The 23,958-nt window shown below is 39.5% G+C and overlaps 1 protein-coding gene across 34 annotated transcripts in view; it reads left to right on the forward strand.

Annotated features, from left to right (window-relative positions):
- EPB41 (erythrocyte membrane protein band 4.1) overlaps positions 1–23,958 on the forward strand; it is a 230,613-nt gene that overhangs the window by 120,400 nt on the left and 86,255 nt on the right. For all 34 annotated transcript variants that reach the window (XM_031666271.1, XM_031666212.1, XM_031666285.1 and 31 more), the window contains 4 exons: positions 4,806–4,881; positions 7,656–7,874; positions 19,719–19,806; positions 22,079–22,231. In XM_031666271.1, coding sequence (XP_031522131.1) covers positions 4,806–4,881; positions 7,656–7,874; positions 19,719–19,806; positions 22,079–22,231 — 536 coding nt within the window. The remainder of the gene's footprint in view (positions 1–4,805; positions 4,882–7,655; positions 7,875–19,718; positions 19,807–22,078; positions 22,232–23,958) is intronic.

Below are 23,958 nucleotides of genomic sequence, written 5' to 3' on the forward strand. Positions count from 1 at the left end.
TGCTGCCGTGTCCTATTCCTTTTAAATTGCTCTGAACTATTGCATTATAAATTTTATGTTTTCTTCTTTATGGTTGTCTTCATCCCTTTTAACAGTCCTCTTCTAAACTGTAGTATAAAGGACTGTGGAAGAAAAAAAGAATGGAAGGACAAGAATTGCTTGCCACTGACCCTTCTGACATATTGGCTTTGCTCCTACCTCTAACTCTAATGTATGGTCCCGCTTTACACCCTGATCCGCCTGGTGTCCTGGGATAAATATTTCTGGATTGAAAAAAGTATAGATTCGTATTTTGCAGTTCCAGGCCCAATGGCTAATTAAAACTGCCTGTCCTTTTAGTTTAGTTTTGAAGAAACTTCCAGGAAGTGCAATAGTTATTTATCATGATTAGTAAGTTTTAACACTCACCTGAAAACAAACTTTGCTTTTCATTTGTTTCTTAGAAGAAAACACTTTTGTTATGGTGAAATGTTTTTCTTTAGACCTTGTTTGTAATTGTTTAGTTTTCTTAAGTGAAGAAACAAAATACTCTTTTGGACTGATAACTCTATATTTGCTTTCCACCTATAAAAAGCTTGTTTTAAAATGCAAGTCAGAGCAAACAAATATTCAGAATATTTGAGACACCACAAGAAAAATGTAACTCCTTGCTCCTTTCAATGAAAATACTTTTAATATGAAATATTAGGAACATATGATTATACAAGAAGATTCTTTAGGAGAAAAAGTTAACAGAGTTTATGATGAGTAAAAAAGAATATCTAGTGGATTATCTTCCTGGGTATTTAAAAAAAAAAAATCTTGCTAAGAAAAGAAACCTTAATATTTTTCAGTTAAAAAAAATTACACCATCCTGGCCAACATGGTGAAACCCTGTCTCTACTAAAAATACAAAAATTAGCTGGATATGGTGGCACATGGGAGGCTGAGGCAGGAGAGTTGCTTGAACCAGGGAGTCGGAGGCTGCAGTGAGCCGAGATCGTGCCACTGCACTCCAGCCTGGAGACTCCATCTCAAAAAAAAAAAATTACAGAATAATAAAAACACTTTCTTCAACATGGGGGAAAAAAACCCAAAAAACAATAACAAAAAAACACCATGTCCCTTACAAAAACTTTAATAGAGAATCAAATTGTAAACATTTTTTTAAGACAAAGGGAAGAATGACATTTATTGCAAAGGTGGGAGTTTAAGTTTTTTTTTGTTTGTTTTGTTTCTGTTTTTTGTTTGTTTGTTTTGAGACGGAGTTTTGCTCTTGTTGCCCAGGCTGGAGTACAGTGGTGTGATTTCGGCTCACTGCAACCTCCACCTCCCAGGTTCAAACGATTCTCCTGCCTCAGCCTCCCAAGTAGCTGGGATTACAGGCATGTGCCACCATGCCTGGCTAATTTTGTATTATTTTTAGTAGAGACAGGGTTTTGCCATGTTGGCCAGGATGGTTTGGAACCCCTGACCTCAGGTGATCCACCCCCCTTGGCCTCCCAAAGTGCTGGGATTACAGGCGTGAGCCACCATGCCCAGCCCTTAAGTTTTTTTTTTTTTTTTAATCACGCAGGTAATATATACCCATTGTAAGAAATTTAAACATTATAGGAAATTATCATGAAGAATGTAAGAGTCCTCTAAATCCTGTCCTCTGGATACAATCACTGTTAAACTGATATAATCTGCAATATTTTTTTTCTAGGCACATATAAATTTTGCATTTTAAAAACACAAGTATATGGCCGGTTGTGGTAGCTCACGCCTATAATCCCAGCACTTTGGGGGCCTAAGCAGGCGGATCACCTGAGGTCAGCAGTTCAAGAGCAGCTTGGCCAACATGGTGAAACCCCATCTCTACTTAAAATGCAAAAATTAGCTGAGTGTGGTGGCAGGCGCCTGTAATCCCAGCTACTCGGGAGGCTGAGGCAGGAGAATGGCATGAACCTGGGATGCGGAGCTTGCAGTGAGCCAAGATCGCGCCACTGCACTCCAGCCTGGGCGACCAAGCGAATTTGTCTCAAAAAAAAGAAAAAAAAAATTGTTATAGATAACAATAAATTTTTTTCCGTATTTCAAAAAATACAGAGAATAGAAGAATGACATTTATCTATTGCAGAATTAACATTTTTTATTAAAAATAGAAAGTACAGGTAAGATTTGTCTGTTTTCCTCTCAGTCCCATCTCCTTCTCTCCCTATCCATAGAAATGTATTGTTATGAATTGGAGGTGATACCTTTCAATCCATTATATATATATATTTTTTCATATATCCATACTTACATACCTGTAGCATCGCTTTGTCTATTTTTTTTTTTAATCTCCCTCAGACCCAGCCTTACCCGTTTGGACCTTTTTCTGAGGTTTGTCAATCTCTTCTTCCTCCTAGCTTAATTTTTAGCTTTGATTATTCTCTTGGTTCTGGATAAGAAAGATCACCTTTCTTGGATGGGCGTGGTGGCTCATGCCTGTAATCCCAGCACTTTGGGAGGCCAAGGAGGGTGGATCACGAGGTCAGGAGTTTGAGACCAGCCTGGCCAACATAGTGAAACCCCGTCTCTACTAAAAATACAAAAAATTAACCGGGCGTGGTGGCACATGCCTGTAATCCTAGCTACTCAGGAGGCTGAGGCAGGAGAATCACTTGAACCCGGGAGGCGGAGGTTGCAGTGAGCCAAGATGATGCCATTGCACTCCAGCCCGAGAGACAGTGCAAGACTCCATCTCAAAAAAAAAAAAAAAGAAAGATCACTCTTCCTGTCTGGAATAGTACAGAGCAAAAACAAGAAATCCGTATACCTTCTATATATATTGTAAGTTACTGATACATAATTTCTACAAATTATGTCTTAAAATATAACCCATGTCTTTTCCTTCCTTCTCTTCTTTCCCTGCAGAGGTCACCACTGTCCAGAATTTTGTGTTAATGATTCCTTTGAATTTTTCGAAATGCTTTTTATTATCTATGAATGTATATCTAAAAATATGTTTTGTTTTATCTTTTTGAACATTGTATAAATTAAATTATGTAACAGGTAATCATGTGCATTTTCCTTTCCTTACTCAGAGTAATTTTTGTAATTCCTCCCTGTTGAAAAAGAAAATTTACCGGGCGCAGTGGCTCACACCTGTAATCCCAGCACTTTGGGAAGCCAAGGCGGGCGGATCACCTGAGGTCGGGAGTTTGAGACCAGCCTGACCAATATGGTGAAACCCCGTCTCTACCAAAAATACAAAATTAGCCAGGTGTGGTGGCATGCGCCTGTAATCCCAGCTACTGAGGCGGCTGAGGGAGGAGAACTGCTTGAATCTGAGAGGTGGAGGTTGCAGTGAGCCGAGATCATACCATTGCACTCCAGCCTGGGCAACAAGAGCAAGACTCCATTTCAAAAAAAGAAAAAAAGAAAAGAAAAAGAAAATTTAACAAGCAATTTTTTTTTTTTTTTTGAGACAAAGCCTGTCTCTGTTGCCCCGGCTGGAGTGCCGTGGCGTGATCATGGCTCACTGCAACCTCTACCTCCCAGGCTCAAACCATCCTCCCACCTAAGCCTCTTGAGTAGTTGGGAATACAGGCACGTGCCACCAGGCCTAGCTTTTTTTTTTTTTTTTTTTTTGTAGATACTGGGTTTCACCATGTTGCCCAGGCTGGTCTCCAACTCATGAGCTCAAGCGATCCACCTGCCTCAGCCTCCCAAAATGCTGGGATTACAAGCGTGAGCCACTGCACCTAGCCAATAATTCTTAATTTTTACTGTGAACGATATGAGTGACATCCTTATTTCTTCTTTTGCATTCCATTTCATGTTTTGAATGCTGACCTTTTTCCCCACTAAACTGATTTCACAACAGATCATGATCCACAGTGTAAAAAATACTGATTTAGGAAATGTGCTTGGAAGAAACAATTGCTAGATTATAGGTTATGTTTATTTTCATCTTTACAATAAGATATTGCCAAATTGTTCTCTTTTAAATTGTTTGTGACAGTTTATACATCCCCACCAATATTATGTAGGAGTTCTTGGTTTCCTGTGTCCTTAGAAGGCAGCAATTTTTTTTTTTTGAGACAGAGCCTTGCTCTGATGCCAGGCCGGAGTGCAGTGGCATGATCTCGGCTCACCGCAAACTCCACCTCCCAGGTTCAAGTGATTCTCCTGCCTCAGCCTCTTGAGTAGCTGGGAATACAGTCATGCGCCACCATGCCCAGCTAATTTTTGTATTTTTTAGTAGAGACAGGGTTTCACCATGTTGGCCAGGATGGTCTTGATCTCTTGACCTCATGATCCACCCGCCTCGGCCTCTCAAAATGCTGGGATTACAGGCATGAGCCACCGTGCCCAGCCGGCAGTTTTTTTCAGTTACTAATTTTAAAACATTTTTTGACATAATTTCAGACTTTCAAAAGTGTTGAAAGAATGGTATAGAGTTCGTGGGGCCAGGTGCAGTGGCTCATGCCTGTAATCCCAGCATTTTGGGAGGCCGAGGCAGGCAGATCGCCTGAGGTCAGGAGTTCGAGACCGGCCTGACCAACATGGAGAAACCCTGTCTCTACTAAAAATACAAAATTAGCTGGGCATGGTGGCGCATGCCTATAATCCCAGTTCCTCAGGAGGCTGAGACAGAAGAATCTCTTGAATCCGAGAGATGGAGGTTGTGGTAAGCCAAGATTATGGCACTGCACTCCAGCCTGGGCAACAAGAGCGAAACTCCGTCTCAAAAAAAAAAGAAAAAGAGAAAGAGAAATGTTTGAATAATTTGAAGTACTTCCAATAATTAGAAACTTAGGTATAAACATAAAATTATTTTGTGTTTATTTTTATAGGTGTCCCTTGGAATTTTACATTTAACGTAAAGTTTTATCCACCTGACCCAGCACAGTTAACAGAAGACATAACAAGGTAAATAAGTAATAGTTAAACATGTAATTTTTCATATAGTAATGTATATGATGAGATAGTAATTCTTACCACCATAAGCTCTGCTAATTCCCTATTCAGAACGGAAGAAAAATAATGATATTAAGCAGCGTAAGATTGAAAGTTTCTGGTCACTTCAAGGCAGGCATGCAAATAAGTGAACCTAAAAGCCTTAAGTATCTGTGACCTGTATCCCAAATATCAGCAAATTGGCAGGGGAACTGGCCTTGCTTATCATGGATATGCCGAGCTGTGGGCAGGGCTCCTACCAGCACCCTCCAAAGGGCAAGACACAAATGTCATGGTAAAATGGCTCTACTGTTTTTTTTTTGTTTATTTTTTGGGGTCTCTTTTCATACTCCTTTCCCACCATGTTCCTTCTTTTTGTTGTTGTTTTTTGTTTTTTGAGATGGAGTCTCACTCTTCTCTCCCAGTCTGGAGTGCAATGGCGCGATTCTGGCTCACTGCAACCTCAGCCTCCTGGGTTCGAGCGATTCTTTTACCTCAGCCTCCCGAGTAGCTGGGATTACAGACATGCGCCACCATGCCCTGCTAATTTTTTTTAAATTTTTTTTATTTTTTGTATTTTTAGTAGAGGCGGGTTCTCACCATGTTGGCCAGGCTGGTCTCAAACTCCTAACCTCAGGTGATCCGCCCACCTCGGCCTCCCAAAGTGCTGGTATTACAGGCTTGAGCCACCACACCCTTCTTATAGGTATCAAAAAAACTGAAAGTCTGAGTGTTATTATTTCTTCCTATCTCCCTTTTAAAATGTTTGATGAAGTACTTGATGCCCTGAACTGAATCTTCCTTGGAGCCCACCTAATTTATGAAATCTTGTACTCTTTAAAAACAGCCTACTGGCCGGGCGTGGTGGCTCAAGCCTGTAATCCCAGCACTTTGGGAGGCCGAGATGAGTGGATCACGAGGTCAGGAGATCGAGACCATCCTGGCTAACACGGTGAAACCCCGTCTCTACTAAAAAGACAAAAAACTAGCCGGGCAAGGTGGCGGGCGCCTGTAGTCCCAGCTACTTGGGAGGCTGAGGCAGGAAAAGGGTGAAACCCCGGGGGGAAGCTCCTCGGGGGGCAGAGGCCCCCCCCCCACCCCCCCCCCGGGGGGACAAAGCCAAACCCCTCTCAAAAAAAAAAAAAAAAAAACAGCCTACTGATGTCTTAAGAAAATGGCTTTTATTGGATTCTATAGAAATATTAACTAAAAAGGAAAATAGAAAATCAATATATTATAAAGTACTACTGTGCATATTTATATTCATGACGTCTTGCGTAGGGTCTTATCCATAGTAGATGCTTGGCAAATGTCTGTTAAATTAAACTGTTGGTTGTTGAGTAACTGCTTTCTATTTCTGATTTTGCTGCCAACTGTCTGATTCCAGGCAGATTTAGTCTTTAGGCCTAGATAGTTTCCATACTCTTAAATAAGAGAATAGACTAACCTCTTTAAAAATCTGATTATTAAGTTCTATACAAAGTCAATACCATTTTTTTCTTATTATTTGTCATCTAGTCATCCTCAGTACATTCTTGAAGTTGAGATGCCAGATCTCTGCCTTAAAAAATTCCTTTGGTTATTTCTTTTTCACAATAATATTTGTCTTTTGGAGTTGCTACTTAATTGTCTTTCTTCATCTAGGCTTATGTATAAAACAAAACACATTTCTAAAAATCTTTCCTAATTATTTACATTTTAGAGGAGTTTAAAATTTTTGTGCCTTGTTTGGCATTGTTCTGACATTTAAAAAAACATGTATGTTGTGACTAATTAGAGCAAAATGTTATTTACTATCTTATAATAGAAGCAAAGATATGATTCTAATTAATTTAGGAATTGTCAATTTAATAATACTTTCCTGTTTGGTAAAACAGTTTGAATTGGTCAACTCAGTCAATTAGAACACGTGGTAAGGAAGTCAGGGCCATAGGTGGCGAACGTTACACTGACAGAGAGAAAAGTGTCTGAACGTGGTAAGGCACTCAGTTGGTTTGTTGGACTGAACTGTTTTAACTGCAAACTGTGCAGTTCCCAACAGTGTAGCACACAGATGGAATTAGTCTTACAAGGTGACTAATAGTATGTAGAAGGCTGCATGCGACTTAGCTTATCTTGGAGAGAAGATACACCAGAATGTTTATATCCTAGTGAAAATATGTCAGTAATGTCATCTTTATATATGAAGGACTATGTCTGCACACTTGGCATAGCAATGTGACAGAAAAGAAAGGGCCTGGTTTTGGAGCCAGTCTTTATTACTACCTGACACTGAGCACGCTAAGCTTCTGAGCTGCTTCCTCATCTACAATCTGGCAATGATACCCACCTCACAAGTTGTGTGTGTGTGTGTGTGTGTGTGTGTGTGTGTGAAGATTAGGTGAGATAATTTATGTATCTGTGGTACTTAGTATACTTAAAAAAATATATTAGTTTCATTACTTCCTTTAGACTTCCCCAGCTTTTCCTCTTTCTAAACATGTGCCCAATATAGTTACAGTATTTTTTTAAGTTTTAATATGGAAAAATTTCAAACACACAGAAAGAGAAAAATAATAGTGCAATGAACTACCATATACCCACTACCTAGATCGAACAGTTATTAATATTATCTCATATTTACTTAATCGCTTTCTTTTCTTCTATCTCCTTATTTTTTCTCTCTCTCCCTTTCTCTTTCTCCTCTTTCTTTCTCTATATTTTGTTGTTGTTGTTGCTGACATAACATTTTTTCTCTTTTGCTGTAGATATTATTTATGTCTTCAGCTTCGGCAGGACATAGTTGCAGGACGGCTGCCCTGTTCCTTTGCAACCTTAGCGTTATTAGGTTCTTACACCATCCAGTCTGAACTGGGAGACTATGACCCAGAACTCCATGGCGTGGATTATGTCAGTGATTTTAAACTGGCTCCAAATCAGACCAAGGAACTTGAAGAGAAGGTCATGGAACTGCATAAGTCATACAGGTGAGTATGTCTACAGGGTTTGTTCGGTGTTTGTTTTGGCAATGAGTTTAAACACTTAACATGGTATTGGTTCAGTGTTTGCCTAAGAGGGAGCATGGTGCCACAGAAAGAGTCCGTGTGAACTCAGTTTCCTCCACTGTTTGACTTTGGGCAGGTTACTTAACCTCTCTTAATCTAAACTTTCAGATTTCTCATCAGATTAATGGTCATTGCGTTGTAGGATGAAAACTAAATGAAGTAATATATGTAAAGCACTTAGCACAGTGGCTGGCTCAGTGCTCAGCAAATGGCAGCTATTATTATTTTTGTTTCCTTATCTTTTATTTTTTATCAGATTTAAAGCTCATTATGCTGCATTAGGTACCTTGAGATCCTTAGAGCAGGGGTTTTTAATTTGAGATTTTTATACACGGATAGATTTCAGAGGGCCCATGAAACTCTTGGAAGTATTTTTAAAAGTCTTTATTCACCGACTATACTGCTTTTATACATGAAAATGATTGGCAATGTTGGGCGTTATCAAGTGATCAAGAGCAAGAATTTACAGTCAGTCTGAGCTGGGTTGAAATCTTGACCTTGGTTCCAACCTTGTGAGCTTAGGTCTTTCAATTATAACTTCTCTGAGCCTCAGGTTTCTTATATTTCTGATGGAGATTATCACCTCAGAGAAAATAGGGGGATTGCTAGGTTTAGAAAAGGTATTGTGGGCTGGGCGTGATGGCTCACACCTGAAATCCTAGCACTTTAGGAGGCCGAAGCAGGAGGATCACTTGAACCCAAGTGTTTGAGACCAGCTGGGCAACATAGCAAGACCTCATCTCTACAAATAATTTAAAAATTAGCCAGGCATGATGGTGCACACCTGTGGCAAGTAGCTGAGGTGGAAGGATAGCCTGGGAGGTCAAGGCTGCAGTGAGCTGAGATCACACCATTGAAAGGTAATGTGTGTAAAATACTGAATACAATGTCACAATGTCTTTCACATGGTAAAAAATTCAGTAAATATTAGCTAATATTAAAGTGCCAGAATAATTTGTGTTTCTTCCTACCCATACATTCATTGTTACTTGAGTGACTTGCTATAGCTTAGTTCTATAAACTGCCTTAGCATATTAATGTGAAAGTCTGACCTTGGCCTTGAGTTAGACCCTGAGTTATGTTAGCATGAGTTAGGTTACAAAGCTTCAAAGGATCACACTGCTCAAAGAGAAATCCAAAGAGTGGTGTCGGTAGGCTTGCCATGGTAGTAAAAAATATTCTTTCCAGCCTTTGAGCCATTTTGTTCTCCTAAATAGGATTGCATGGATTGGGATGCTTCAAATGAGAGAGTTGTAACTTAAGGTGTCCCAATTCTAGGTGTGTTATTGCCTCTGTAGGTTCAGGTTCCTCAGTCATGAGGACCATACTAAGGACTTTAAAGTCTACAACCCACATAGCAGGAGTCTTATAAGAGTTACCCATCTCTCTCAGGGTCACACTATTTCCAAAGAGAACTGCACGTTTGCTTTTTAAGTTTGGACTTATTCCAGTACCAATGTCTATAATCACTAAATACACCACTTTCAACTTGTTGATGATTATAACTTAAGCATGTTACATTGTCTTTGAATACATTTTTATTGTTTTTATTTTTCATTTTTATTTTTATTTTTGAGACGGAATCTCAGTCTGTTGGCAAGGCTGGAGTGCGGTGGCGCGATCTTAACTCACTGCAACCTCCACCTCCCGGGTTCAAGCAGTTCTCTGCCTCAGCCTCCGAGTAGCTGGGATTACAGGTGCCCACCATCACTCCTGGCTAATTTTTTGTGTTTTTAGTAGAGATGGGGTTTCACCATCTTGGCCAGGTGGGTCTTGAACTCTTGACCTCGTGATCCACCTGCCTCGGCCTCCCGAAGTGCTAGAATTACAGCACTTTTATTTATATTCTGGTTATGATTCTCAACATTTATATATATAAAGATATATGGATATATAAAAAATCTATGCGTATATACATAGAAAAGCAAGTACTGGAAAGAAAATAATTAGAATGTCAATACTGTAGGGAAGTATTTTTATTATCTAATAATTTAAAAATATTTTTTATTAATTATAATATAACTTTGGGCATCAGTAAAATAGTAAAAGAAAATATTTACTGCTGCCATAGAGCTAAACCGCAGAAAATGATGATGTCAGATTATGATTGATACTTGAAATCTGTCTCTGATTTTTTTTTTTTAAAGAGAGATGGAGTCTCACTCTCGCCTAGAGTGGAGTGCAGTGGTGTGATCATAGCTCACTGCAGCTTTCAGTTTCCTAGGCTCAAGTGATCATCTCACCTCAGCCTTCTGAGTAGCTAGGACTATAGGTGTGTGCTAACATGTCCAGCTAATTTTTAAATGTTTTTGTAGAGCTGGTAGTCTCACCATGTGGTCCAGGCTGGTCTCAAACTCCCAGCCTCAAGACTTCCAAGGTGCTAGGACTACAGACATGAGCCTCTGCGCCCGGCCTAATGAGTCTTTTAATGGTTATCTCAGGTTCTATCTATCAGATCATAATAGAATCTCAGGTTTGAGAGGACTTATAGTCTCTCATCTAATGCTTGATTCTTCTTTATAAAATTGTTACATAATCATCATAATAAGTAGCCAGTTATTGTGCATCTATTCTTACGTGCCAGATACTATGATAAGCGCTTTATGTACAGCATCACGTTTAATCTTTATAACCACCCTTTGAGTTAGGACAACGGTTCTCAAAGGGTGGTCTATAGACCCTGGAGATCTTCAAGATTCTTTCAAGGGGTCCATGAGGTCAAAATTATTTTTGTAATAATGCTAAGATGTTATTTGCCTTCCTCACTGTGTTGAAGTGGGTGGGGCACAAGTCAAGGCAGTTGCGGCAAACTGTACTAATGGTCATTATATTGTTCTCCAGCATGCACTTGCAGTTAAAAAGAAAGCCAGCTTACCTTAGAATTTTCCTAATGAAGCAGCAAAAAGTATGAATTTTATTAAGTCTTGAATACATTTCTATTTAATATTCTGTGTGATTAGATAGGAAGTACACACAAAGCATTTCTGCTGCATACTGAAGCACGACAGTTGTCTCAAGGAAAAGCACTTGTGCAATTGAGTTGTGAGCTGAATTGGCCATCTTTTTTTTTTTTTTTTTTTTTCTTTTTTGAGATGGAGTCTCACTCTGTAGCCTAGGCTGGAGTGCAGTGGCCGGATCTCAGCTCACTGCAAGCTCTGCCTCCTGGGTTCACGCCATTCTCCTGCCTCAGCCTCCCACGTAGCTGGGACTACAAGCACCCATCACCATGCCTGGCTAATTTTTTGTATGTTTAGTAGAGATGGGGTTTCACCATGTTAGCCAGGATGGTCTTGATCTCCTGACCTTGTGATCCGCCTGCCTCGGCCTCCCAAAGTGCTGGGATTACAGGCGTGAGCCACCACTCCCGGTGGCCATCTTTTCTGTGAAACACCATGTTTTCTTGAAAAAATGACAAACTATGATTATTCGGACTTGGTTATTTGACATACATATTTTCAAAAATGAAATGAGCTACTACTTTTAGGAAAGCAACTGACAGTATTTGTTGCTAATGACAAAATTGAAGCATTCCGGTAAAAATTACAATTTTGGAAAACTTTTATATATCCCCATGATCTTGACAGCTTTTAAAGACTTTTCTGCTCGGGCCGGGCGCGGTGGCTCAAGCCTGTAATCCCAGCACTTTGGGAGGCCGAGACGGGCGGATCACGAGGTCAGGAGATCGAGACCATCCTGGCGAACACGGTGAAACCCCGTCTCTACTAAAAATACAAGAAAACTAGCCGGGCGAGGTGGCGGGCGCCTGTAGTCCCAGCTACTCGGGAGGCTGAGGCAGGAGAATGGCGTGAACCCGGGAGGCGGAGCTTGCAGTGAGCCGAGATCGCGCCACTGCACTCCAGCCTGGGGCACAGAGCAAGACTCCGTCTCAAAAAAAAAAAAAAAAAAAGACTTTTCTGCTAAGGTCGGTGGTAATTTTAATGAATGTGATTTTTTTATACACATATTGTATCAAGGTTTGGAAGATTTTCCTAACTTGGTGAACAAGTATTTTTCAGATTAGAAATGCACAATGTTAAATCATGCACAGGTAAAAGATTCAAAATGCAAGATAGACCAATGGATTTTAATGTAACAGTACAAAAAGTTCATTGATAAATTTCTACATTTCACATTGAAAATTATCTTTAAGAAACTGCCATTGATAAGTTTTAGTGTAATACCAGAAAAGAATATTTTAGGCCAGGCCTAGTGGCTCATGCCTGTAATCCCAGCACTTTGGGAGGCTGAGGCAGATGGATCACAAGGTCTGGAGTTCGAGACCAGCCTGGCCAATATGACGAAACCCCGTCTCGACTGAAAATACAAAAATTAGCTGGGCATGGTGGCGAGCACCTGTAATCCCAGCTACTTGGGAGGCTGAGGCAGGGGAATCACTTTAACCTGGGAGGCGATGGTTGCAGTGAGCTGAGATCGTGCCATTGCACTCTAGCCTGAGTGACAAGAGCAAGAGTCTGTCTCAAAAAAAAAAGAATATTTTATATTCATAGTCACCCCTTTTCCAACTACGTGTCTGTGTGAGATCAGATTTCTTCACATACTGCCAAATCAATATATTGCAACAGATTGAATGCAGAAGCAATTGGGAGAATTCAGCTGTCTTCTATGCCAGACATTGAAGAGATTTGTGAATATGTAAAGCAAAGTTACCTTTTCATTACTTTTTCAGAAAATATTGGTATTTTTCAGAAATTATGTTATTTATGTTAAAAGAATAATGGGATTACTGTTATTTTATTTTATTTTGAGATGGAGTTTCACTCTTTTTGCCCAGGCTGGAGTGCAATGGTGTGATCTCGACTCACTGCAATCTCCGCCTCCTGGGTTCAAATGATTCTCGTGCCTCAGCCTCCCGAGTAGCTGGGATTACAAGTGCCTGCCACCACGCTTGGCTAATTTTTGTATTTTTAGCAGAGACAGGGTTTCACCATGTTGGCCAGGCTGGTCCTCAACTCCTGACCTCAGGTGATCTGCCTGCCTTGGCCTACCAAAGTGCTGGTATTACAGAGGTGAGCCACCGTGCTTGGCTAGATAACTGTTACTTTTTAGAAATTTAATAAGCATTTTAAATTTTCCTTAGTTAAAACAATTTTAATATAGTGAATACTAATAGCTATAAGCCACATAAAGAAAAGCTCTTGGCCAGGTGCAGTGGCTCATGTCTGTAATCCCAACACTTTGGGAAGCCAAGGCGGCCAGATCACCTGAGGTCGGGAGTTCAAGACCAGCCTGACCAATATGGAGAAACCCCATCTCTACTAAAAACACAAAATCAGCTGGGCATGGTGGCACATGCCTATAATCCCAGCTCTTCAGGAGGCTGAGGCAGAAGTATCACTTGAACCCGGCAGGTGGAGGTTGCGGTGAGCCAAGATAGCACCATTGCACTCCAGCCTTGGCAACAAAAGCGAAACTCCATCTCAAAAAAAAAGAAAGAAAAGCTCTTTAGGGTCCTCAATAATTTTTACAATAATTGTTAAGAGAATAAAGAGGTCCTGAGATCAAAAAAGTTTGAGAACCACTGAGTTAGGGCAATAGGGCACCATAGTTAAAAGCTTGAGCTCTGGAGTCAGCCTTTCTTTAAATTCAGACTCCATTCCTTGTTAGCTGTGTGCCTCTCAGTAAGTTACTTAAGTTCTCTAAGCTTTGGTTTTTTCATCTGAAAAATAAGGGCAATAATGTGAATTTTCTAATTGTTAAATCAGAAAATTTATATAAAGTGATTAGTAAAATGACAGTATATAGTGAGAGTTCAAATATCTGCTAGGATAATAGTAGTTCTCGGCCGGGCGCCATGGCTCACACCTGTATCACAGCACTTTGGGAGGCCAAGGCAGGTGGATCACGAGGTCAAGAGATTGAGACCATCCTAGCCAACATGGTGAAACCCCATCTCTACTAAAAATAGAAAAATTAGCTGGGCGTGGTGGCGTGCACCTGTAGCCCTAGCTACTCTGGAGGCTGAGGCAGGAGAATCGCTTGAACCCAGGAGGTAGAGGTTGCAATGAGCTGAGATCGTGCCACTGCGCTCTAGCCTGGGTAACAAAGTGAGACTCCATCTAAAAAATAATAATAAATAAGTAAATAAATAAATAAAAATTCTTATCCTCACTTTACAAGTGACGAATGTATGTGTCTTGGTTTGGAGAACTAGTTTTAAACCTTTATCAGAATTTAAACCCAGTTAGGTGAAACAATCTCAAGGGACAAATGACTGTAGTTCAGTTGACGTTCTGTTAGGGATGTGGTAGAAATTGAGCAATAATGGATCACCATGACCAGAACATTTAGGAGTTTGTCATCTTGGAATTTACTTGCTCCTTTTTGGAAAGATTTGCAACCCTCACAAACCCAAAGAAACAATTTAATTATGTCCAACAACATGGGATTTTAACTAATCCAAAGAAACTTCCCGCTGATGCATATGCATTTTACTATGCATTGGAAAGTGCAGTACAAGCACTTCTCAAATAGAAGACAGCCTGCGTAAATGGAATCCTTAGTAGTGGCCCTGTGCCCAGACTGGGATTTTAAAGCTATAATTAACACTTTAAATTTACACTAGCAAATCAAGCTTTAAAATTAATCGCCCTCCATTTATGGGTATTAGGAAGGTATGTAAACTTGTCTATTGTCCCCCACTTAATTATTTGAAATCACAATCCTTAATTAGGAGATATAGCAAACATTATTAAAAGGCGGTCACATAACACTGGTACTCACTGAATAGCTCTATCCTGATCCCACTTGCTCGAAATAAATGCAGGGAAAGTTTATTGTAACTTCTGTTTTTAATGAGCAAGAGTTAACCAGTGCCAGAGCTTCCTCGTTAGGTACTTTTGTAAGCTCAGTACTTGCAAGTAGTAAATTATTAGGTGGTACTGAATAAATTCAAGACAGTACTTTTAATGGTTTAGAGGTGTCTAATCTCCTCCCAGCTGGTTTGTTATGACTTTCAAAGGTCTTGGAAATTTTAGGGAAAACCTTGATCATTAAAATTTAAGGCAAAAAGTAATTTATTTTGTGATATTAATTTTTCAAATATACGTGTTGTGTTAACATGCACAGATGTCTGTGGGTGGTGAGATTATAGATTTTCTTTTCTGTGCTCTTAAAGATATTTTCCAAATTTTATACAGTAAATGTGTATGATTTTTATAATCGGAAAAAGCTTTCTAGCAACACTAGATGGGGCAGAGCAAGGTAGTCATCCATGCAGAGGGGCAGTCTGGCTTGGAATATTGAGGCCTAAGCAGAGTGAGGAGTGGGTTCATGGGTTGGAGGGTAGCCTGGCATGAAGAGTCAGAGCTCAAGTGGATGAGGATGGTAGTCATGTGTGGGCACCTGGTGGTGGGTTTCAGAAGCCAAGCAGAGCAAGAAGGGCATCCATGTGGGGGAAAGGCCTACACAGGATGTGGAAGGCATCCATAGGGGGTGGTGCTTGATGCAGAGTGTCAAAGCCTAAGCAGGGTGAAGAGATGGTCCCACACCAGCAATCAGAACCCTGGTGAGGTAAGGAGGACATCCACGTGTGCTGAGTAGCCCAGAATAGGGAATTCAGGGTTTAAGTACAGTGAGGAGGGCATCCACATACAGTAGGGGTTTCTGGCTGCAATGAGAGATTATATGATTATATGGAGAGAGTGATTAAATTAGTCAATGTATTCAGGGTAATGGGAGCCAGGTTTCTCACTGTCAGTAAAGGGAGACACAAATTATGGAAAGGGAGAAACTAAAATGAACCCAGTTAAGATATTGCGTTAAAACTGGAAGCTTCAATGTGAACTTGTGGTTTCCAATATATAGATAGGTAGATATAGAAATATAGATGTGAAAAGGTAGATACATACACAGATACATACTCTAACTCTACATTGTGTCAGAAGGAAGTACTGGAAAAATGATGGGAAATGGTCAGGACACAGAATCCAGCTTAGAGAGGTTCCCACTGACCATATCTGGGGCAATTTAAGCATTAAAATAGATAAGGAAAATAATTGATATAATGCATTGAATAAAATGAAAATTCATGAGTCAGTACTGATATAAATAAATAAATTGAAATTTTAAGGCTGGGCATGGTGGCTCATGCCTGTCATTGCAGCACTTTTGGAGGCTGAGGTGGGCTGATTGCTTGAGCCCAAGAGTTCAAGACCAGCCTGGCCAACATGGTGAGACCCCATCTCTACAAAAAAAAAAAAAAAATTAGCTGGGTGTGATGGCACATGCCTGTAGTCCCAGCTACTGGGGACTGGGCAACAAAGGGAGATCCTATCTCTACAAAAAATAAAAATATTAATAAATTAACTGGGTGTGGTGGCACATGCCTGTGGTCCAGCTACTCAGGAGGCTGAGGTGAGAGGATCACTTGAACCCAGGAGGTCAAGGCTGCAGTGAGCCATGATGGTGCCACTGCACTGCAGTCTGGGTGACAGAGCAAGACCCTGTCTCTTAAAAAAAATTTTTTTTGACTTGGCGTGGTGGCTCATGCCTTTAATCCCAGCACTTTGGGAGGCTGAGATGGGCAGATCACGAGGTCAGGAGTTTGAGATCAGCCTGGCCAGTATGGTGAAACCCCATCTCTACTAAAAATACAAAAATTAGCCAGGCATGGTGGCGGGCAGCTGTAGTTCCAGCTACTTGGGAGGCTAAGGCAGAAGAATCGCTTGAACCCGGGAGGCGGAGGTTGCATTGAGCCAAGATCGTGCCACTGCACTCCAGCCTGGGCAATGGAGTGAGACTCCGTCTCAGAAAAAAAAAACTAAAAAGTCCTTAAATTAGAATTTTTTTTTAAATTGTAAAGGGACCTTGTTATGTTGTGCAACCTAAAGTGCAGTGCTATTTACAGGTGTGATTGTAACTCACAGCCTTAAACTCAAGCAATGTACCTGCCTCAGCCTCCCAAGTAGCTGAGACTACAGGTCACCACACCCAGCTAAAATTATTCTTTTTCTTTTTTTAGAGATGAGGTCTCTCTGTGTCGCCTAGGCTCATAGACTCAAGCAATCCTCCTGCCTCAGCCTCCAGAGTAGCTAGAACTATAGGTGCGTGCCACTGAGCCTGGCTAAAAATTAGGTAAAAAAATTTTAAATGCAAACATCAGCCAAACTTCAAATATAAATATTATTTTCAACTAACAAGGAAGTTTTAAAGATCTCTCCTTATTTATTTGTTTGTTTGTTTGTTTGTGAGATGGAGTTTCACTCTTGTTGCCCAGGCTGGAGTGCAATGACGCAGTCTCAGCTCACCACAACCTCTGCCTCTGGGGTTCAAGCGATTCTCCTGCCTCAGCCTCCTGAGTAGCTGGGATTACAGGAATGCGCCACCATGCCTGGCTAATGTTGTATTTTTAGTAGAGATGGGGTTTCTCCGTGTTGGTCAGACTGGTCTTAGATTCCCTCAGGTGATCCACCCACCTCAGCCTCCCAAAGTGCTGGGATTACAGACGTGAGCCACCGTGCCTGGCCTGATCTCTCCTTATTTTTTAAAGCATGTTTATTTATAGAAGCATGTAACTACATACTATGAAATTTAAATCTGTATTCAAATTGATTGACCCCCATTAATGTCCCTTAGGGTAGGGTAGGAGGAGTGAGTATAGGGAAGATTTTACCATAATTACTTTATTTGATGTTTTAAAATTTGTCTTCAAATTCAAGTGATCCAAATTGTGTCTCTTAATTTTATGATTTGTGTGCAGATGAACTACTGGACTATCAGAAAACTAAGGCTGCAATAATAACTATTCATGTCTATAAAGCAGTTTTACAACCAATATCTCATTTTGATCCTAATAGTAACATTCATTCATTCAGCAAAAACAAAAAAGTCATTGCCTATCCTAGTATCTGGAAATATGCATTATTATGATTGTTTCATAGAGGAGATGGAGTGAGACACTGGCTGGCCACTCGTAAGTACCGAAGCCTGGATTCCAGCCCAAGTATTGTGACTTGAGTTCTGACTTAAGTCTGCTGTCTCAATTAAGGGTCCTAACTTTCCTGTGATAATGTAATCCCTGAGAACCTGTTTCTTCAACAGCAAAATGAAATTGTTGTACTCTTTAAACTTCAAGCTCCTTTCCAGCTTCAAAATCCTAAAATTCAGCTGGAGTGGTGACTCACGCTTGTAATCCCACCACTTTGGAAGGCCGAGGCTAGAGGATGGCTTGAGCCTAGGAGTTCAAAATCAGCCTGGGCAATATACTGAGACCCCCTCTGTACAAAAAATAAGAAAATTAGCTGGACATGATGGCATGCACCTGTAGACCCAGCTACTCAGGAAGTCTGAGATGGGAGGATCACTTGAGCCTGGGAAGTGGAGGTTGCAGTGAGCTGTGTTAGCACCATTGCACTGCAGCCTGGGTGACAGAGTGAGAGACCCTGTCTCAAAAAACAAACAAAAATTCTAAGATTCATCTCGTCGATAACAGTAACAACAACAACGGAAACAAAATAGGAGTGATGTTAACTAGAAAAAAATGTAACTTAGATGGAAAAAAATTAAAAACTACAAAACTTTCCTGAAATGTTTTTAATGACTTGAATATACAGACTTGCATAAGGGGCTAATTTTCCCATTCTCCTTTTTTTAATCTTCAATTTCAGGTTCATTAATAAATAGAATTAGGTGTGATGCTTCAGTGCTTGTGAAAATAAGTTTGTTCGTGAAGGCTAAGTCAGTAACAAATCTGCAGCCTCCCTTCTGTTATATACATATTTTGGTGGTGGTTGTTCCAAGGAATCCTTTGTCCTTTTAATTAGGGTAAAGACAGATGGATTTGGAAGACACTTTTCCTTGTTAAATGAAGAGACCCCTGCAGCTTTCTGTAGCTTGAGGCAGTCTTATGGGAAACTGGCATTTACGTGTTTTTCCCTTAGGGATGTGGCTGCATTATTGTTACTGTTAAGTTATACTTGATTGGTCTGAATTGTGCAGCATTAGAAGTGAAATTTTTGTCTTGAAAGCTCTATATAACAGCTCATGAGCACTTTTCAAAAGAGGGGAAATTTATAGAGGAGAAGAAGACTCACAGCGAGTGTTTAGACAGTGAGACTGACTGTTTTCAAACAAATCTAATTCATTATATGCCTGGTAATGAAGACATATTAATAACAGAGAAAGCAGCCCCATTATCTATGTGCTTCTGTTAACCAGTTTATTTTGTTTATATCAGTGGGCAGGACACCATCTGTTACCAGAAATTTTCTTTTCATCAAGCCTGCCCCGATTAAGAGTCCTCAGTTAAGTAACATCAGCTGCCCTCTTGTTTAATTTCCATAACTCAATTCAGGGGTATGGAGAGAAAAAGGCAGCTATAAGAGGATATTGTAAATTACACCATGCCCTCTGAGGATTTAATTTGGTCATCTCCTTGGCAAGAAAAATTAGTGGGAGGAGCTTATGTATGTTGGAGAAAAAGAGTGAAGAGAAGGGGGCAGAACTAACGATAGATGAAATAGCTTTAAGGAAATTGTTTAGTAGGATTAAAAAAAATTTTTTTTGTAGCTTTTTGGTCACTTTTTGTTTGCTCACATTGTCTTTTTCTAAGGCATATTTTAATTGTTTAGATACAGGTAGTGATGAGTTCTGTTCCATAATAACCTACTTTCAGGACTAGGAAATATAGCTTACATACATAGTGGTATGTATATGTTCATGTGTTAAAAATACAGTGAATATGTAAATGTTACTGTAAATGATGACACTATAACACTGAAAGAATTTTATGTTTTTATTCTATCAAAGGTCCATGACTCCAGCTCAGGCTGACTTGGAGTTTCTTGAGAATGCTAAAAAGTTGTCTATGTATGGAGTTGATCTTCATAAAGCAAAGGTAATGATATCTTTGCCCTTTATTAATATGCATGTGGAAGACATTATATGATACATGTCTGTTATGTATGTATCACATCTGTGTCGTATCATACTTCTTACCAACATCTGGGGTATTTTAAAACATTCAAAAGAGATAGTAGACTGGGCACAGCAGCTCATGCCTCTAGTCCCAGCTACTCGGGAGGCTGAGGTGGGAAGATCACTTGAGTCTAGGAGATCGAGGGTACAGTGAGCCATGATTGTGCCACTGCACTCCAGCCCTGGCGACAGAGCAAGACCCCGTCTCAAAAAAAAAAAAAGAGTACTTCTTGTTAGCGTTTTAAGTGTATCAGTTAAATCAGTCAACTGTATCAATTGAATTCGCCCCTTAGCAATTCCACCCTCAGAATAAAGTTTCATATCCAAACTACTGTTAAGATCAAAAGATAGCCCCTAGAGAAAAAGAAATTGATTTTCCTAACATGCAGTAACATTTGAAAATAGAGTAGTGGGCAGCAAGGCCTGTTTCACAGCCAGCATCACCTACATCGAATCACCGAGGATGTTCATTAAATATGTAGATCCCTGAGCTTCTCTCAAATGTATGGAATTAATTTGGAGGAGAGGTTCTAGAATCTCCAGATTTAAAGAGCATCCAAATGATTCTAATTCATGCTTGAATCTGAGAACCATTGGCCTAGAGTAGTGGTTCTCAAAGTATGGTGTCTGAGTCAGCAACATTTAACATCACCTAGGAAATGCACTTGTTAGAAATGCACATTTCAGGCCCTATCCCAGGCCTGCTGAGTTAGAATCTCTGAGGGTGGAGCTCAGCAATCCATTTTAACAAGCTCTCCAAGTTATTCTGATACACACTGAATGAACCACAGTGGCTCATTCAAAAACCACTTGGGTAGGGCCCTGGAAACTTGAGCTTTAATCCTAGTTCTACCTAATACAACCTAACAGAATGAATACTTAAGGAAAGTCTCCTTACTTCTCTTATCTTCAGCTACTAAAGTTGCTGGGGAGGTTCAGTGCCAGGTGTGGTGGCTCACACCTGTAATCCCAACAATTTGGGAGGCTGAGGCAGTTGATCGCTCAAGCTCAGGAGTTCAAGACCAGATTGGGGAACATGGTAGAACCCCGTCTCCACAGAAAATACAAAAAATTAGGCATGGTGGCACGTGTCTTTGGTGGTCCCAGCTACTCAGGAGGCTGAGGTGGGAGGATTGTTTGAGCCCAGGAGGTAGAGGCTGCAGTGAGCCTAGATTGCACCACTGCACTCCAGCCTGGGTGACAGTTGAGACTCTTAAGAAAAAAAAGTTGTTCTGGATTGTTTTGGGCTGGGTACTACAACTTCTATGAATCTCTAACGTATAGGAAGATCCAGTACATCAGATTAGGTGTGTTTCTAAAACTGAAATGGTTAGATTTTGCTTCACAATTCCTGCTGGAAACTGGTGTCAATTCAGGTATTGATGGAGTCAGGCAGCATGTTCCTTTCTCAAATATTATAAAGCAAATTGTTTCTCCAAAATGAAATGTAGTTATACCCACAAGCTTTAAAAATTTAAGAGGGCATCTTCTCGGAAATTCTCAGTTACATAGTCACTGAATTGGAACTGTATGTAATTCCTGCTTCTCTGTTATAACACGTGTAGGCACTAATATATTTCTCTATACTCATTTTTGAGGAAAGAGTAGTCAAGAAGCATTTAACTTTGTGTTTTGATTACTTAGCTAAACTGTTAGCTGTAGGGACTAACTTAGGTGAAATTTATTTTCTTTGAATTACAGACATAGATGATTAATGTTACATATTTAATTTTTTAAAGTTGTCTTTAATAAAGAGGCATGTAAATATGATTTCATTGTGCCTTAATGTAACTTCTTGACTTAGGGATCATATTTTTAATTTAATATACTTAACATCAATTTTAATAACCTAAGATTGTCTTGTGCTGAGTTTATACAGGAATAGAGTCAACTCCTACACTTAACATGATTTCTGGAGCTGTTAACACTTTATCATAAAAAACAAGAACTATATTAATAATTGTGAATGTGTATTTGGTAGTATACATAGGCCTAAGCCCTGCTCTCCAGGAAGTCATGACTGCTGATTTAAACATAATAGGTCCATAAATTATAATTGTTAGGCTGACCTTTATTATTCATTGTATGTTTTGCAACTGTTTTTGATTGTTATCTTCAGATTATCTAGTAATAGTCAACAGTGTATTGAGTACTTTGCTCCAGACTGAAATGCTAACATTTTTCTTTTTCAGGACTTGGAAGGAGTAGATATCATCCTAGGTGTCTGCTCTAGTGGCCTTCTGGTTTACAAAGATAAGCTGAGAATTAACCGCTTCCCTTGGCCCAAAGTGCTGAAGATTTCTTATAAACGTAGCAGCTTTTTCATCAAGATTCGGCCTGGAGAGGTACAGAATTTGTATTTCCTTCCCCCCAAACCAGACACAGACTGTATTTGAAATATCTACATTTCCATTTTCCTTATTAAGTCATCTGAGAAGTCTCTCTGTAGTTAACTTTTCAAGGGCTGATAATTCTGTTTTCTAAGTTGATTAGTCCTGTGATGCTGCTTCTTTTCCTTACGACTGGTCTTCTGGACATTTCACTTTTTGTATGTAAATATACCATTGCAAAAAGTTAAAGTTGGACTGATAGATTTGTTCCTTACTCCAAGCAAAAACTTAAGGGAAAAATATTTTTAAATTGAATAGCATGAGATTTTAAAATTATTTATGGGGATAAATTACTCATGTTTGGCACCACCAATCCCTTACCTTATATAATTAAAATTTATTTGTATGCATAGCTTCTTGCGGTTACTGAGAGTGGGTTCTAGGGCCAAGTTCTAGATTTTTAATAGAGTTGGATGTTCAACTTTGTACCAGTTAATTCATTTATTAGTTGGTTTCAGGATATACTAATGCTGGCCAAATTTAACTTTTGTATTGAAGAGCCGTTATGGAATAGCATAAAATTGTTTAAGTGGAATTAAAGTTTTTAAAACAGTTCTGCTTCCTTTCTGCTACATACTAAACAAAAGACCTGTACAAATCTAAGGCTCGGCTTCCTTATCATTTGAGCAGATAATACCTTCTCCATCATAGTTATTTGAAGATCAAATGAGATGACAGCTGTATAAGTTCTATATAGGAAAGATACTAACCTAAGGTGGCTTTTTTGTGTGTTTATCACCATCTGCTGGCGAAAAATGGCTCATTATTTCTGCCTGCAAATTCTGGATGTGAAGCCTTAAAACTCTTGGATAGGAATTACCATAGAAGCATTTATTTTGTACCATAATTATTTACCTTTGCCTAACAACAGAGCAATCAGTGTCTTCCCTTAAAATGTCAAATTCAAGAGTTATTCAATCAACAAATATTTATTGAGAGCTTTCCTGTGTCTGACACTATTCTAGGGACTAGGAATATAACAGCAAATTAGAATCCCATCCCTCACACACGTTAATATGATAATGGGAAGTCCTTGACTTCTAAAAATGTAAAATTCTTATTTAAGAAGGCAATCAGGAACAATAGGATTTTGAGAAACAGTATTGTGGCAGCAGTAGATGATTTAGCAGTGGCATGGTATGGTGAAGAGGGTGAAAATCTGGTTCTGTTATTTCATAGCTGTGAGACTGAGCAAATAACTTACTGACCTCAGTTTCTTCATGTGTAAAAATATAGATGATACTATCTAATCATAGTGTTACTGGCGATAGTAGGCACTCAAAATAAATGTCAGTTTCCTTTCCATCTTATAAAATATGCTTAAAGTAGAAACAAAGAGGCAAGAGGTCAACAGAACAGTGTTTCTAGTAGCCCTGGCAGAATATGGTTTGCTTCATTGTAAGAGGAATCTAGATAAATTAATGATCAATCAGAGGAAAAAAGAAATATTTAATGATTCAAGAATCTGAGATTCATTCAAGAGATCTATTGTACAACATGGTGACTAACATTGATAACAATGTATTGTATTCTTGAAAAATTGCTAAGAGACTAGATTTTAAGTTTTCTCACCTCAAAAAAAAATTATGTCAGGTAATACATATGTTAATCAGCTCAATTTAGCCATTTCACAATGTATACATATTTCTTGGGGTTTTTTGTTTGTTTGTTTGTTTGAGATG

The sequence above is a fragment of the Papio anubis genome, chromosome 1, assembly GCF_008728515.1.
Source record: "Papio anubis isolate 15944 chromosome 1, Panubis1.0, whole genome shotgun sequence".
Taxonomy (NCBI): domain Eukaryota; kingdom Metazoa; phylum Chordata; class Mammalia; order Primates; family Cercopithecidae; genus Papio; species Papio anubis.